Source organism: Pygocentrus nattereri, chromosome 20 (genome assembly GCF_015220715.1).
Source record: "Pygocentrus nattereri isolate fPygNat1 chromosome 20, fPygNat1.pri, whole genome shotgun sequence".
NCBI lineage: Eukaryota > Metazoa > Chordata > Actinopteri > Characiformes > Serrasalmidae > Pygocentrus > Pygocentrus nattereri.
In genome coordinates, this window is record NC_051230.1 from 28845583 (window position 1) to 28863057 (window position 17475).

At 41.6% G+C, this 17475-nt stretch overlaps 1 protein-coding gene across 1 annotated transcript in view; it reads left to right on the plus strand.

The window, feature by feature from the left end:
* Positions 1 to 17475, plus strand: part of trpm3 (transient receptor potential cation channel, subfamily M, member 3) — a 252200-nt gene that overhangs the window by 207118 nt on the left and 27607 nt on the right. Inside the window, 6 exon segments of the mRNA XM_017709650.2 lie at positions 283 to 333; positions 3513 to 3653; positions 8791 to 8820; positions 9594 to 9886; positions 11262 to 11490; positions 16622 to 16825. Of these exon segments, the coding sequence (XP_017565139.2) occupies positions 283 to 333; positions 3513 to 3653; positions 8791 to 8820; positions 9594 to 9886; positions 11262 to 11490; positions 16622 to 16825 (948 nt within the window).

The window sequence follows — 17475 nt, forward strand, 5'->3', positions numbered from 1 at the left end:
ACATTTGATGCAATGCTCAGGGCTTCTTTGCTTTATTTTTTCTTTATGATTTCTTTATTTTGCAGAACTGTTGTATAAAACACTCAAGGTCATGTGTTGTCGCAAATAATGTCACAGCGGCGATGCTCTACAAGACTCACCTTTAGCTTGTGCCTGAGACCAAGATGTCGCTTGCAATAACAGGAATATGCCCTTCAGACAACTACACCACTGTGCTAGTTCATTCATCTGCTTATTTAGGAACTTTCCTTACATGATGTGTGTTTGTTCTTGCTCTAACAGAGGCACGGACCATCCAACACCTTGTATCACCTCGTCAGAGATGTAAAAAAGGTATGACGTCTCAATGCATGCTTGTACGTGAGAAAGGGAAAGAATGCCTGTGTGTGCATGAGTGTTGGTGTGGTTGTGTGTGTCTGAGAGTGTGTGTGTAGCTGGTAGAATAGCATTTTAGATTTTTCGTTGCACATTTCGGGAAGTCCTCAACTCTCTAGATGGCTTGCCAGCTTCATTTCCCGGCCTGAGGGATGGTGCCGCCTAATTAGACGCCTTCTCTGTCTCTGCATGAATCTTCCCTGCTTGACTTTCTGTCCGTTTTCATCTGTGAAAGAGTTGTGTTGTTCTCACCTTCCTGACTTTTGACTTCTGAAAGCTCAAGAGAACGGCCTCAGAGTCCTAATTAGAGCACCTACTGCCTGCTTCAGAAATCACAGTGGCGACACTGGTGGCTAACTTGCTAACTTTGTGGGTACTCCTGCTGTCTTTTGGTTATTAGTTTGGCAGACATTCATAACATTGCCCCTGTACACTCCCAGTGCTAGTCTACACCAAGAATGAGTGGGACAGGCCACTCAGTTCAACTCCAGACTTCTGTTTAATGTTTTTGTCCTTCCAAATTTCTGTCATGGCCAATTTTTATCCACTACCTAGATATCTCCTATCACCTGATGCTACAAAGCGGGGGATATGGGCTTGTACAAGTTTCCTCCAAGACATGATAAGTGCCACCACATCTTTTCAAACTGTCCCTAATGTCATCTCAACATGCTTGGAAGAGAATATTAACTGCCAATTCTATTACATAAGCTAACAGACATGTTACCTACATCATGCTAATGGGGGGAAGAGGGACAGCCATCCTACCCACCCAGAGAGTGCTAGGCCAATTATGCTGTCTTAAACTTCCAGCCATGGATAGCTATTGCATCACCAGGGATTGAACTTGCAATCTCCTGATGATAGGGCCAATGATTAGGCAGTTGATTCTTAGATATTACAGTTACACCAATGTGCCATGAATATGCCCATTACTATGAAAGTGTGGCTTTAAGCTTTTACGAAATCGACGCATCCTTTGATATTGATTCGTCTTACAAATGTTCAGTCAGCCCTGAATGCTGTGGGGGGGGATCAAGGCCAGCATGTCTGAGATCTAATCTGCTGGAGGTGCAAGCAATTAGCCCATTTGAAAGGAACAATGGTTGGTTTAAGATTGAGATGCCTTTAATGTTGGCGCAGTGGCTTTATGAAGGGTACAATTGCTAGCAGAACTCAGAAGATTGCTGTGGAAAGTCATTTATATGAATGCTAAACAGGGGTGTTTGTATTTGATGCTGTATTGGAGCTGTAGCTATAGCCATGTACAATAAGCTTAATGCTTTGAGACTTGCTAAAAGGGCTTAGGAATCTGATGCCATGATACAGTGTCTTATGGGTGAGGCTCCATTTTGGCAGAGTTAACTAGTTTGAACAGTTGAATTAATCTTCCTTTCCTTACCTGTTTTCCTTGGAGCCCATTGGCTAACTAAATATGTTGTAAGAACTGATTAGCATGTGGCTGTGTGGCTACCAGATCAAAAAGAGCAAAATCAGGATAGGAAAAGAAACTCTAGTCAGGCAGCACAGGAAGTATCACAGTTTGAGTGCATATAAACATTAAATTTAAGCTCATTTTATATTGTTCCTGTATAGATTTAATAGAATAAAACATTCAACATGTATTGGATTTATCATGTTTGATATTACCTTACTAATTTTATGATCTCACTGATTTTGAGCTAAAAGGCACAAGATGAAGTAAGTTATGATGCGATTACGCTAGAAAGGCTAGCTGAAGTAACATATGATTAACATTACCTTCAAGCCACATGTGGATTTTTGCACATTTCATATAGTACAGTACAGTTATACATTCATTAGTTCACTAAATAGTAAGGCAAGCAGGTATCATTAAAAGGCTACTTGTAGTGAAATTTGTCAATAACTGAGTGAAATATGCCAGTAACACAGTAAAATATGCCTATAACTGAGTGGAATTTGTCAATATCTGAGTGACATATGTTACTAGCTGAGTGAAGTTTGCCTATAACTGAGTGAAATATGCCAGTAACTGAATGAAATTTGCCAATAACTAAGTGAAATATATAGGAAACTGCCTTAAATTTGCCAATAATTGAGAGAAATATGCCAGTAACTGTGTACAATATATGAGTGGCTGAGGTAATCCTGAGTTACATGCCACTGACTGAGCAGAATATTCAGTTTTAAAGTTTACATGAACTTAGACTGACTTGAAAATTCTAAATTATTTGAAAAAATAGACACTTAGCCCTGAAAAAATTGAATATTTATATAACATAAGCAAAGAACTAACCCTGCCAATATGTCAGAATGATCCCATAATGCAGTGCAATGTGACATCAGTTCCAAAGTCCTAATAGGGTGGAGTACATTGCAAATTAGGGTGGAGTACATTGCACAGTTTTATTTATTCTTCCTCACCTTCTGTTCTTTTCCTTTTTTACAGCCTTGCGAGAGTAAATGTCTCATTTAGCCCTGTAGGTGCTAGAGGCCAGATTTGCTAAAGCCATTAGAGCATGTTTCCACAAAATGATCAGCATGTTCAGTTTCAGCAGCGCTACATGTTTTCCTGCCATCCACTTGTTCATGGCCATTGGCAGTGTTTATTGCGTCTGCTCGAGCTAAGAAATTAGCTCATGTTGAAAATATTGGACCTGGTGCTTGGCTCGGTGAAGGACACTACATGGCCTTTTGTGCTTTTGTGTATTAGTGGGGTGTTAGCATTCTAGAGTGTTTGTGTTTAGCAGTATTTTAGCTGTGTTGTGTTTTATTGGGTGCTCGTGTTTTTTGGTTTTTTTAGCTGGGTGTTTTTTGTACTGTTGGGGTCTTCATGTCTTATTGGAGCTTTGTTTGTTAGTGGGGTGGTGTTGTGTTGGTCGCCGGATCCTTTGCGTGTGATTCTGTCTCACTTACCTTGTGTGTTCTTTCCAAGCAAGAATATCCAGGGTTCAGTTGGATCTACCTCAAGGTGAATCAGCCCGTCCCTTATCTTCGTAGTGCTTTTAGCGACAAGTCAGTGTGTGTGTTTATGTGTGTGAGAAAGTGTTATGAGTGGTACGACTGTGGTATGAACTACGTCTGGCATTTCCTACTTCATAACCATCTCGTGCCGAACATGTCCAGTCCAGCCTGAGTAACCTCTTTATCTTCAGGGTAACCTGCCACCCGACTATCGCATCAGCCTGATTGACATTGGCTTGGTCATTGAGTACCTGATGGGCGGGGCCTATCGCTGCAACTATACACGGAAGAGGTTTCGAACCCTCTACCACAATCTGTTCGGCCCTAAAAGGGTAAGCCTTCCAATACTGTGACAGTTGTCTTGATCTTATTAGGTTGTTAACCTAAGTTGTTACTCAGTTATCAGTTGTCTTGACTATTCTGAGTCAAAAAAAAAATACAGCTAGAAACAGCTTTAGCTGGTTTCTGATGGTCTGAGCTGGCCTTTGAATGTCTAGGTCAGTGTTTCCCAACCCATTTCTCAAGGCTGGGGATGAAAGAAAAGTGTGGACCATCTCAAGGACCTGGAGGACCGGACTGGAAAACACTGATCTAGGTGCTTAACAAGCTGGACATCTAGCTGGACTTGCTGAAAACATACCCTATGCTGGGCAACATGCTGGTTAAATTGGTTGACCAGCATAGGGTATACTTTTCTTGGGGTAGATGATTTAGATAGTCGACCACCATGACCAGGTTGACAAAGGAGAGCCATGCTAGTCAACAAGCTTGGTCAGGTTGGTCATGGTGGTCACACTGCACGAGAAGTGACACGATTGACCTCACTGAAAACTGCAGGATGACTGGGTTCAGTTTATATATATTGTTACTTCTGGCAAAAAGGAGGTCTTTATTGAACCAGAAACAATGGAGCACCACCCCCTAGCGGTAATTGAAACACCCCAGCACAGAATGACACAACCAACCATGCTGTGCCCATAATGTCCACACAGGCATAACTGTTCTCTCGCTCAAAATGCCAGTCTCTCCTACCTCGTGGCACTTTCCCAGGAGGCTCCACACATCCACAGCCAAATGAACCGATAGTGGAACGCTACAATACTGTCAATGCATCACACAGCAGCACTGAAGATCCAAAACTGGGGTTAGCGCTACTTTTGGCAGCATCTTAGCTCGATCCTTTGCACAGTCCTTCTCAGCTGGCTATAAATAAACACATAGATAGAGGTAGCATGACATACAGTTAGTTGAAAACACTGTATTTGATGATAGTTTTACTTTTGTGTTCTTATTGTTCACGGTAGGTAAGTTCAGAAGCTTTCTAACTGTTAGGTTAGCTGCTTGGCTAAGTGCTGCATGCTAGTCATGCCACCAACCATCAGTTACACTTTTTTTGCCAAGTGTAGCACTTGTAACATTTGCTTAAGTGCCATCATTATATTTACTTTTCCATTTTGTGGTTTGCGACTTAGCTAGCTTGCTAACTGCACCAAAAAAAGGAGGATTATTTTGTGTAGTCACATCTTTTTTTCTCAAACAGCAAATTTTTAGTGTGACTGCAACTTACACCATGTTGTTGGCTACAACTTTTTGCTGCTAAAGTCTAGTAAAGCCTAAAAAGGCCTAAAGCCTAAAAGGCCTAGAACTAAGTTAGGCCCCTCAAATGAGTTAAAAACAATTCTTCTCCATTTTACAAAGAGTGGTTGGAAGGTCTCAAAAGCTAATCCATGAAAACTTTAGTTTCAGGAACATTTCAAATGCTACTTAAGAGATTATAAGACATAATCTCTGAAAACCTCTCAAGCTCTGCAAAAAAATTCAAGAACTGAGACATTCAGCAGTACGAGAGCTGCGACTTGACAAAGGTGAAAACAAATCCTTCCATTGCCTCACCTCTGCTCAGAGCATCCAAACAGAATGTGTGATAAGATTCCGCTAGATCTCCTTTAAGCACATTATCTGCCGACAGTGAAACACATTTTCTAGCAGCCCCTGCTGAGATGCGGAGCCACCGCAGATCACAGATTGAGTGCAGAGAGAATTATTTACACTGTGGCACGCCGGCGGCCCTGAGTACATGTGGCTGAAAAATTTGGCGGACGAAAATTGACATGCTTCTCCCGAGGTGCCAGGTTTTTTCTCACCTTTGAGTGTACTGATTGAGGCAAGTAGGTAAATAGGGGACATCAGCAAACGCAGGCAGCTAAGGATCTGCTGCATAAACCGTGAACCGCTGAGATTAGAGGAGACTACTCACAGGGGGGAAGACGGAACACCTCAATGATCCATAGCTTCAGTGTTGAGGGAGCGATTTCATATGTTTGTACAGCGAGAGGGGTGGATGTATATTTTTGCACATTTTCAAGACTTGAAAAAAAGTAGGAAAAAGGCGTTTTTAACATTGCATAAGCATCTCATGATCTCATGATTGATCAACAGAATTTGTCCAAAATGACTACAAATTACTTTGAAATATCATTGCATTACCATATATAACAATTAAGCAAATTGTTTCATGAAAAGTGTGTCCATAACATTTGAGGTCATGTATAAGACACAAAATTGTCTGAGCACCTCCAGTCAAATTCATGTTTTGTTGATTTTCTTAGGGAAACGTAAAGAGAACACATCCTCTAGAGAGAAGACACTTAAATATGGCATTTTCTGCACATTTTAGTGCACAATTTCTAATTCCTTACTAGGTTTAACCTACCAGAAAAAATAAAACAAAGAATATAAATTGTGCTGTAACACAGAAGTGTGTTCTCTGTATCTGTATCTACTTATTTTCTCTTCGAAAAAATACATACATACATATACATATCGTTGCTGTCAGAAGAAAACCTTGTATCTCCATTTTTGGCATTTTTCAGTTTTTGACATAATTTGAAAGTATGTGTTACTCCTTACATTGTTTGTAAATTTTATGATGAATGGCCTAAAAGAAATTACCCAAAATGACATAGGAAAAATTCTGGTTCCATTGACTTACATTGAAAGTGAAGTAGGTTTTTTCCTTCTCCTGTAAAGTTGCGATTTTTGGAGATACAAGGATTTCTTCCGACAGCAGCGATATATATATACACACACACACACACACACACACACACACACACACACACACCCAACCCGCTTCCACTGCCGTTTAGCTCTCATTATGTGAATGTTACTGAAACTCATTTTTCATTTCACAATCAACACTATAACACATGTAAATTTGCAATTTACCCTTCAATTTCCATTTGTGATCAATAAAATTCTATTTATCTATATATCTGTCTGTCTATCTATCTATCTATTTCCAAAAGTATTCACTCCGCCATCTAAATCAATGAATTCAGGTGTTCCAGTCACTTCCATGGCCACAGGTGTATAAAACCAAGCACCTAGGCCTGCAGACTGCTTCTACCAAAATTTGTGAAAGAATGGGTCGCTCTCAGTCGCTCAGTCAATTCCAGCATGATACCGTGGTAGGAGTCCAAGTCCAGTCATGAAATTTCCTCATTACTAAATATTCCACAGTCAGCTGTCAGTGGTATTATAACAAAGTGGAAGCGATTGGGAACGACAGCAACTCAGGCACAAAGTGGTCAGACACGTAAAATGACAGAGAGGGGTCAGCAGATGCTGAGGGGCATAGTGCGCAGAGGTCGCAAACTTTCATTCACTACAGACCTCCAAACTTTGTGGCCTTCAGATCAGCTCAAAAACAATGTAGAGAGCTTCATGTAATGGGTTTCCATGGCCGAGCAGCTGCATCCAAGCCAAGTGCAATGCTAAGCATCAAATGCAGTGGTGTAAAGCGCCACCACTGGACTCTAGAGCAGTAGAGGCATGTTCTCTATAGTGATCACACTTCTCCACCTGGCAATCTGATGGAGGAGTCTGGGTTTGGCGGTTGCCAGGAGAACGGTACTTGTCTGACTGCATTGTCCCAAGTGTAAAGTTTGGTGGAGGGGGGTATTATGGTGTGGGGTTGTTTTTCAGGTGTTGGGCTCGGCCCCTTAGTTCCAGTGAAAGGAACTTTTAAGAGAGATTTTGGATAATTTCATCCTCCCAATTTTGTCGGAACAGTTTTTGAAGTCAGCCCCTTCCTGTTCCAACATGACTGTGCACCAGTGCACAAAGCAGGGTCCATAAAGACCTGGATGAGCGAGTTTGGTGTGGAAGAACTTGACTGGCCTGCACAGAGTCCTGACCTCAACCGAATAGAACACCTGTGGGATGAATTAGAGTGGAGACTGTGAGCCAGGCCTTCTCATCCAACATCAGTGTCTGACCTCACAAATGTGCTTCTGGAAGAATGGTCAAAAATTCCCATAAACACCCTCCTAAACCTTGTGGAAAGCCTTCCCAGAAGAGTTGAAGCTGTTGTAGATGCAAAGGGTGGGCCAACATTATATTAGTTCCTATGGATTAAGAATGGGATCTCACTTGATTTCTATCTATCGATCTATTTAAATCACAAATTTATTACTCTAATTAAAGTTAGGGCAAATTGTCATTTTTGAGTTTTTGACACAGTTTGAAAATGAGAGAGTTGGACATTCTCAAATGTTTTTCCATGTTGAATGTTTTTAAGTACTTATATTTGGTAATGTTTCAGTAGTGCTACGATTGTTTTGGTAGTGACAAAGTGGAAGGTTCAATTGTTTGTTTTAATAAACATAATTAAGGTACAAGGTCACTTAAAGCAAAAAGAGTTTAGTGTAAAGTCCAAGTCAGTTAAAAGTCCTAAATGTGTTTTCAACTCTGACGATGAACCAGTTCCGTAGAATGATCTATATACACTGATGCTGAAATCAAGCTGAGGCAAATAACACACTGCCAATTAAAATATATCCAAACCTACATCTTTATCATACAAAATCGCATGACAAATGACATACCACCAATTTGTGGTCCAGTAAAACAAGACGTAGCTTGTCTCTTGGGGTTTTATTGACAATGTTTTCTATAGCCACTCCATTTATACAGTCCTAATGGCGTGCATATGTGCTCTGCAGCATATGTCCTACTTTGTCCTTCCTTTGCACAAACTGTATATCCACACATTTATGGACATGCCAGCATCAAACATAAACATATATACAGGCTTTTGCGGATGCTAAAAGGCCTAAAATAGATGGGAGATATTAACAGCCACACATGAGAGCTGCTCCAGATTTTTCTTTGCTAAGCTCCCAGCGCACACGCTAGCTCATCTGTTCATTATGCATACTTGCCCTGCTTTTAACACAGATACATCTCACTTTAACACGCTCTCTCTCCCTCATACAAACACACCAGAGGTCACTCATGTTGCTCTAATGAGCGTGTTAGAGCAAGAGACTATTCGGGGGTCCAGGAGAGAGAGTATGTGGTGAGAACAGGGTATGTGGGGGGTCTTAGGATGTAGGTGATATAAATATGCAGAGAGCGTATCTGGCTGTGTTCCTAAATGCCACTTTTTGTTGTCATCATTCATAGCCAAAGGCCCTGAAGCTGCTTGGAATGGAGGTGAGTGTGTTTTTCTATTTTCCAGCCCCCTCCCCATGTTTTCAAATGCCAGCCCACACAGTGTACTGTTAGAAACCACCAACGTTTTTCCTCACACTGCATGTGCGAGATTGCAAAAATAGGATGCAAAAATATTTACTAAACGGCTATTAGACATGCCATTTAATTGTGCAGGTTTTGCTGATTTCTGGCCAGATTGGAAATGAACATAACAAGTACTTATGTGTCTCATGTACTGTATAAAAAACAGAGACCACCCTTTCGTTTATTTGATTCATAGATAAAACGGCCATTAGCACATAAAGCACAAGTTATTTATTTTCAGTGTCAGGAAAAAACTTCTTTGTCAGTATTTAGTGTTTCCACTGTTTACCTTTTTTACAGCTTCCATTCTTTTCAGGAAATTTGCTTTCAGATTTTCAAAGAAATCTGCAGGGATATTTTTCCATACCTTTGTCCAAAGTTTAGTCTTAGAAGTTAGTTGCATTTTCCACTACTCAAAATCCAAATCCCAATTGCAAAGTTAGACTCATCAGTCCAGGAAAAGGTTTGGAAACTGTAGGACTCAGGTTGGTCTCTGACTTTTGAACTGTACTGTATGTGTCAAATTCTTGTAATGTAAAGCACTTTTTGAGCACTGTGAAAAAGACTTCTGCTTTGGTTACGTCATTGCCCCTTTCAAAGTGTCCAATGTCAGTACTAGTCTCTAGATTCGGATTTGATGGCACCCTTGAGTCCCAGATTTTAATCCTGCAAAATTTCTCACGTGACAGGACGACATGCCAATCCGAAGAGGGCGCCAGAAGACCACGCGGAAGCGAGAGGAGGAGGTGGACATCGACTTGGATGACCCTGAGATCAACCACTTCCCTTTCCCCTTCCATGAACTTATGGTGTGGGCAGTGCTGATGAAGAGGCAGAAGATGGCGCTCTTCTTCTGGCAGCACGGCGAAGAGGCGATGGCCAAGGCACTGGTGGCGTGCAAACTCTGCAAGGCCATGGCACATGAGGCATCAGAGAATGATATGGTGGATGACATCTCGCAGGAACTCAATCACAATTCCAGGTGCAAGAACAGATCTAAATGTGTAGAGCCATTTGTCCTGTTTGTTTTCTAGTCCTTTTATTGGCAACACCAGCTTTGTGCCTTGGTTACACCGGATTACTTTCCTACATCTGCCTTTTTTCTCAATAACACTGCTTTTATTTGCCAGTAACTAAAACTTTGTTTTAGTGACACAAGCCTTCATGCCTTGGCAACACTATGTTTTGGTTATGCCATCTTTAGCTCTTGGTTTAACCATCCTTATCACTTGGTTACACATGCTTATTCTTCTAACATCATATCTATCTCTTTGTTACAACACCTTGTTAACACCAGTCTCAATCACTGAATAATGCCATCCTTATGTCTTGATAACAACATCCTTATGTCATGGTAACACAGGCCTTATCTCTTTGTTACGCAATACCATCCTTATCTCTTGGTTACAACTTCTTTATCTCTTGCTAACAATATCTTTGTCTCTTGGTAACACTTTTCTTATGTCTTATCTCATGGTAATATAGCCTTATCTCTTGGTTACACCATCCTTACTTGTTGGTTACACCATCCTTGTCTCTTGGTTGCACCATCGTCATCGCTTGATAACACTAGCCTTATCTCTTGGTTACACCATCCTTATTTCATAGTAACACCAGCCTTATTTCTTCATAACGCCAGCCTTATCTCCTGGCAATGCCATTTTATCACTTGGTAACACCAACCTTAGGTCTTGGCAACAATTTCCTTATTTCTTGGTAACGTCATTCTTATCTCTCAGTTACACCATCCTAATCTCTCAGGTAATCCATCTTTATTTCCTGGTTACACTATCTTTATCTGTTGGTAACACCATCCTTATTTCAGGGTTACGCCACCCAAATCTTTTGGTAACACCAGCCTTATCTCACAGAAATATACAAATTTCGTCTCTTGGCAACAGTGATTTTATCTACTGTTAGCACCGATCTTATAAACTGGTAACACAAACCTAATCACTTGTTAACTTAATCTACACCATCCTTCACCCTATTCCATGTCTAATTTGATTCTCAACCATGAGAAATGTCCTGGGATTTTCCAGATGTCTTATTCCACAGCAGAGATTTCAAATGCCACCAGTCTCTCATGTCCTGGCCCATAAGTCTCGAGCATAGCTCTTTGGGGAGGGAAGGTTTGAGAGAAGAACTAATCTTGTGCCAAACTTACATCACATTAAAGGCGCAGTGACTGGCCATACTGTCAATCTGCCAAGCATGCTCCTTTGAAATATATGCATGGGCTAATTAAAGGGCGTAACATGTCGAGCTGTGTGCAAGTGAGCGCATGCACCTGTCTGCCTGTAACCACATGCCCTGTCCCTCATCCACCCCTCTCATGCAATTTTTGCCTCACCCAGGGAGTTTGGGCAGCTGGCAGTGGAGCTGCTGGATCAGTCCTACAAGCAGGATGAGCAGATGGCCATGAAGCTGCTCACCTATGAGCTGAAGAACTGGAGCAACGCCACCTGCCTGCAGCTGGCTGTAGCCGCCAAACACCGCGACTTCATCGCCCACACGTGCAGCCAGATGCTGCTTACTGACATGTGGATGGGGCGGCTGCGCATGCGCAAGAACTCTGGCCTCAAGGTCAGACCACAAACTGCATGCCACCTTTTAAGAGCAACACCAATGAAACTGTAACAAATATAATTATCTTGTATTTTGTCTTTTCACCAGCAGTGGATTTTGGAATAAGGTTAGGTGAGCAGCGGTGAGCCACAACTATTAGAGCTAGACCTTCAGTTTTTGCCATGAAAGTCTACCCATCTCTATGATAACACTACTTTCTATTAGTACCCCTATGCAGTCTATAATAGTTGGTTAGCACTGAGCTAAACCTGGTGCACCTGAATATTTTGGCTATTCTATATATTTTGTTTGAAGCCTGCAGCAAACATATAACCATATGTTTAACCTATTTTTATAATGACACTTTTCTTTTTTCCTAAAAACGAAAAGAAACTTGATTAAGCTACCATTCATATACAGAGTAACCGATGTATCTAGATCTTCCAGAAGGCCTACAGTGACAACTTTTCAGTGGTGTTAACCCACATAAGAATTTTTTTTTGTCCCCAAGTGTCACAACATCAGGCTACAGCCTTTCGCTGATAGCAGTGCTGCCATTATTAGACCAATACCAATGCTTCCGCCAACAACAGCCAGACTATACATATCAACAAGCATGCTAGATTTACATAAGTCCAACCAAGAACATCTTTTACACTATAGCATGTGTCTACAGGCAAAACCTTTGCCCAGTGAAGATGACAAAGCTGAGTTCAAATCAAAGACAACTGAGATGAACAACACAGCAAACCTAATCAAGCACTCTGCCACAGCATGTGTGAAAAAAATGTTTATGGATCATTCATATCTTACCTTTGATGACTTAATGAGCAGAAGATGACATTTGCTTTGATGTTTTGACAATGTAAGCTAGTAGTATGGCTTAAACCCCATTTTATTTTCACTAGGTAAAGTGACAAAACCTACTGACACTTTTTAGATGCCAGTTTTGTTCTTGTTTTCAAAAAAGATGGTTCTTTATTAAAGGGAATGGTTGTATTCAGATTAATATCTCTTATTTTTCATGCTTAAATGGCTTGTTGAATGGTGAAATGGTTCTTCAGGCTGATAGAGAATGTGTTGTATATGGTTCTATATAGGACTTTTTTGAAAATAGTTCTATATAGCACCAGAAAGGGCTTTACTATTGTTACGATGTCAAACTTTTGCTACATAGAACCATTTTTTAGGATTGTAAAGACTGTAGCTAGCTTTGCTAGAAGTTTAGCTAATCTGGTTAGCTTGCTACTGGTAGCTTCGCTAATGTTAGGGGTAACCAAATGAATGTTATAGCTGTTTGGAGAGTGTCTTTCCATGATTGACCCACCTATGATTGACAGAATGATCAGCGTCCATTAAACTTAAAGGGGAACTGAGAAGTGAGGCCTGTTAAATGTTCATTAGCATTAGTTGTTAGGGGATTTTAGGAAAAGAGGAGGTCCTATCAACCCAGATGGAGTCATTACTGGAGTCATTACACTGATGGACTATGGTAACAGTAGCCCCTGGTATTTCAAATGCAGCCTCGTCTCATCACCAATTCCTAAAGCTGCTATCAAAATATAGTCGGTTTGTGATTGTAATAGCACCTGTCTCATTTGTAGAGCTTTTCTAAACCACTACTCTCCTAATTGACAAATAATGAAGTTTTAATGGTTATTTTCAGCATGGTGCTTTCAGAGCCGAGCTCTTTCAGCAAATTAGATCAACCTTGTGTTTTTGTTGGGAATTGGGGAATTGCAGAGTTTTCTGTTTTAATTAGGTTTTAAGCTTTGAAATGAAACCACAATTCATATAAGCCATTGCGCTAAAACTTTGACAGGAATGAGTCGAGACAAAGTGACACATTGTCATTAAACTTAAACGCTTTTACAACCATTTGAGATATAAAAATGCCCCAATCATTTAGAGATGCAAAGCTTCCTGATGATAGTATATTGAAAGGACCGGCCGTTTTTGGTCCGTTCATGAAGAGGAACCAGAGAGTGGATCACCTGTCCTGTGGAAAGCCTCAGTTGCAGCGGGAGCGCTCGGTGCAGGAAGACAGAACGACTCTCTTAATCAATCAAAGAGTTTATTAAGTCTTCTGCACAAAGAAAGAAGGGCACTCCTTCTTTTATACAAACACGTCCTGCCCTGTTGCGTACAAGCAAACAGGGTGGACCCAAATAAGTTGTCTAACAGTCATGAAATGCTAAGCTGACACTCACGGACCACCGGAACTGCCCAAAGGAGGGGGGCTTCTGCTCTGTGTACGATAATCTTACCTACGAAAGAGAACAAATGGTTCTGGACAGAATGTTGTCCCGATAAGAGGAGCAAGTTGTTTGTGCAAAACTGCCAAGGACAGTAGCTATGCTTGCTGCAAAGTCTGCTTAGAGCAGAGTTAGAGCAGAGTTAACCCTTTCATATATGTAACCTACCTTTGTAATTACAGGCTCATTGTACACTACATCTACTTAGTCATCTGGATGTTCTGACCACTGGATGACAGATATATAGATAATGGTCAGCAGGCATCTTTTATACATTTTTTGGTAGGTTGTATTTGCTTGTCAGATGATTTGTTATACACTATATAGTCAAAAGTATGTGGACAATTCTTCTAATTATTTAGGTGCTTCAGCCATACCCTTTGCTAGGGGTCAGCAACATGCAGCTCCAGAGCTGCCCTTAGCTCTGTTACGTCCTGTTGCGGCTCCAGAGCAGAGTTAGATTTTTAGGAAAAAATTAATTAATAATCCTTTGCAGTAAAATAAAGCTCAGGTGATTATAGGAAAATTCAAACAAGAAGAGAAGTTGACTTCAGTCTTGTAAAAAAAATTAAAGTTGAGAGACATTTTACAAGAAACTGTTCTACATTTGCGGAAACGTTTCCTGCCAGAGATCTGAGAAAAGTGGCTATAGCTGAGCTAAAGCTTAAAGCAGAGCAAAGTAATTCTGCATTTTCATTTGTATTAAATTTGTTAACCTACACTGGGACATTAGCACATACGGAGACATATTTACACATAAGATTTTGTGACTCTCAAGGTGGTTTGATTTTTGCTGAAAGGACAAAATGGTTCTTCAGACTTCACCTTTGCTAACAGGTGTATAAAATCAAGCACATAGCCTTGAAGCTCTTTGCTATTAAAAGCATTTGTTGATGTATACTACAGCTGTTAACAGCATTTACCATACAAGAACCATTGTGAAAGCCCAGAGGTGCTGGGATAAACTGCTTGCTTCTGGTAGAGCCACTCTTTTTTCATCTAAGAATGCCAGCTAGTCGTCCTGCAGCATCGTAAGCCATGCGGGAAGCAAACTCGAGCAAGCCCCCTCTATCTCAAACACGCGTTTGGCAGCTGCTGGAGCAGAGCATTACATGGCTTTAGGAGTCAGAGATTCCCCTCGTCTGCATCTGTTTTTGCAGGGAACGTCAAAGCTGTTTCATGAGGGAGAGCTGTACAGTCTTAAAGCTGTGCCTCAGATTATGCACAACCATGTTTGCTCTGTTGAGCTGGTGTTGTCTTAAGGGTTTGGTAGCATTTTGGAATACAAACCGAAAGAGTTCATAGAATTCCCAGCTGGATTTCTAGTCAGTGCAGTCTTTTAAGGAGTTTTATCATTAAGGAGTATCAGCATTCCACTTTGTTTCTGTACTAATATGAGAAAGCTAATCTTTTTTGTTGAGGGCACCGAGGAAGCTCCTTCAACTTTCCATTCACAACAACTGACTGAAATTTGGTTCGGCTAGAGTGATGTTTTTTTCTTCTCAAAACTGGCCCACTGGAAATTAATTAAGATTAAGTGACTCTTATTAGTCTCACAATGGGGAAATTTCACCTCCACGTTTAACCCACTCATGCAGTGAAACACCATGTAAGTTGGTTGGTATAGTGTAGTGGGCTTCTAGGCCTTCTACACTGTAGACTGGGGTTCAATCTCCACCTGGGTGAGCATCCTGCACTATACCAATAGGAGTTCTTGGGCAAGACTCCTAACAGTGCCTTCGTCTACCTGTGCAAAATGAGCAAATTGTAAGTCACTCTGGATAAAACCGTCTGCCAAATGCTGTAAATGTAATACTTATACACTAGTGAATACACACTAGGGGGCAGTGAGCACACTTGCCCGGAGTGGTGGGCAGCCCTATCCGCAACACCCGGGGAGCAGTTTGGTGTTAGGGCAGTTCCATCAGCTCAGAGAACTGCCAATCACAGGGCTGGTTCCCTAACCTACAGCCAATGACTGCCCCAAAACCAATCAAAACGTGATTGTTTCCACTTTCATTTTTCAATTATGTTAACTAGCAACCTAACACAAAGAGCTGGACTGAAAGTCTAAAGTCCCAACCAATAGGAAAGCTTGCTTAGCTGTATTTACCTAGATACGTTGGACATTCCTTAGGTATTTCAAGATATTTACACGTTTATTTCCAACTACAATTTAACTGTGAAATAACTTATTTCAGAGTTGGTGTAAACCTCCGATGTAATACAAATAATTGTGGCAATCAGCAATATTGTCATGATGTAAATTGCTGGCAATGGAAAGACAGCTTTGGTGGTCATGTTATTTACATCAGGTGGAAAAAGGCATGAGAATGCAAAGAGCTCCCTCAGCGGGTTCAGCCTCCCAGGCCCCCCATAGCAACTCCTCTGCTTGATGGTAGTTAGTATTCTCATGGTATCAGACATGATCTTGTAACAAGAATACATGCTTGAAGACGAACGTTTGATGATGGATTGCATTGAAATCCACTGCAAACAAAGGCACACTCCCTCTTAAAACTGCCCCCAAATTGCTTTTAACATCTGTATAATTGATAACACAACCAAAACAAACCAATTGTCAAAACGCTATTGTTAGCTAGATAAACTATTGTCTCCTTTATGAGTTACATAAAGAGGTACATAACATGGTCTTCAGCCATGTTAATTTTGTTGGGCTGACGACAGCCTTGTTGTCTGCCTGGCAATGTTGCCATGCACACCCATGTCCCCTACTTTGAGCTCTGCTTTGAGTTCCATTTAGCCCAAAGTGTCTCATCACCCCCCAGTAGACAGTTTAAGGACTGATGTCACATCCAAAAGAATTCCAAGGATATTGTCACTGGTTTGACACGTAATTTTCCATGTCTGTAAATGTTTGCATGTGGTTCCAGGTGATTCTGGGCCTGCTGCTGCCTCCCTCCATCCTGAGCCTGGAGTTCAAGAACAAGGACGAGATGTCGTACATGCCTCAGGAGCAGGAGGCCTACCTGCAGGAGAAGGATTCGGACGAGGCCGACAAGCCGGCAAAGGACAAAGAGGAGGAGGACATGGAGTTCACCGTAAGAGCATACTGTGAGGCGCAGTACAACTCCGTGGTGAGAGCACCCACCTTAGCCCCGTTCTTTAGCCTGTAGTCCAGCACACACAAACACACGCAGCGCTGCCCCGAAATTTGGCCTCCCCTTCAAATCTCTGCTCTTTTTTTTCCAGTCCATGGCTCCTTCCCTTAAAGAATATGTCCCGCCCCCTTCTTTGCCCACCACTCCCTGCTTTGCCCCTTTCCTCGTTGTCCTAGCAAAGACGTGTGGTCGTGGAGTTGTAGCGTGTCTCCGTTGTGTCTGTCTGCCCGTCTGTCTGTCTGTCTGTCCGTCCGTGTGTCCGTCCTTGTATTCTTTCTGTCCTCCTCCTTTTTAGCGACGGTCCCTCGTCCGAAGTACGGTACTGTGACATTTCGCTGAATGTTTCTTCTCTTTCGTCCATGCCTTCCTGCCATTGCTGCGCATGTTCAGTGGACAGGCTGCCCATCTGCATTCCGCTTGCTGGTCCATACCCCAAGAAAGCGTCCTTCTGTGCAAATGTTTGTGCTACAACCGCAAACTCCTTCACACAGCTGTCATTTGAACTCTTGTTTCCAGTTACTGTCATGATTGCTTTTAAGCAGCAGGTTAGCGCAAATGACTCATGGGAAATGAAGTCCAGAGGGCAATGAGACATGAACAAGTCTTTAAGTGAATTACTTCATTGC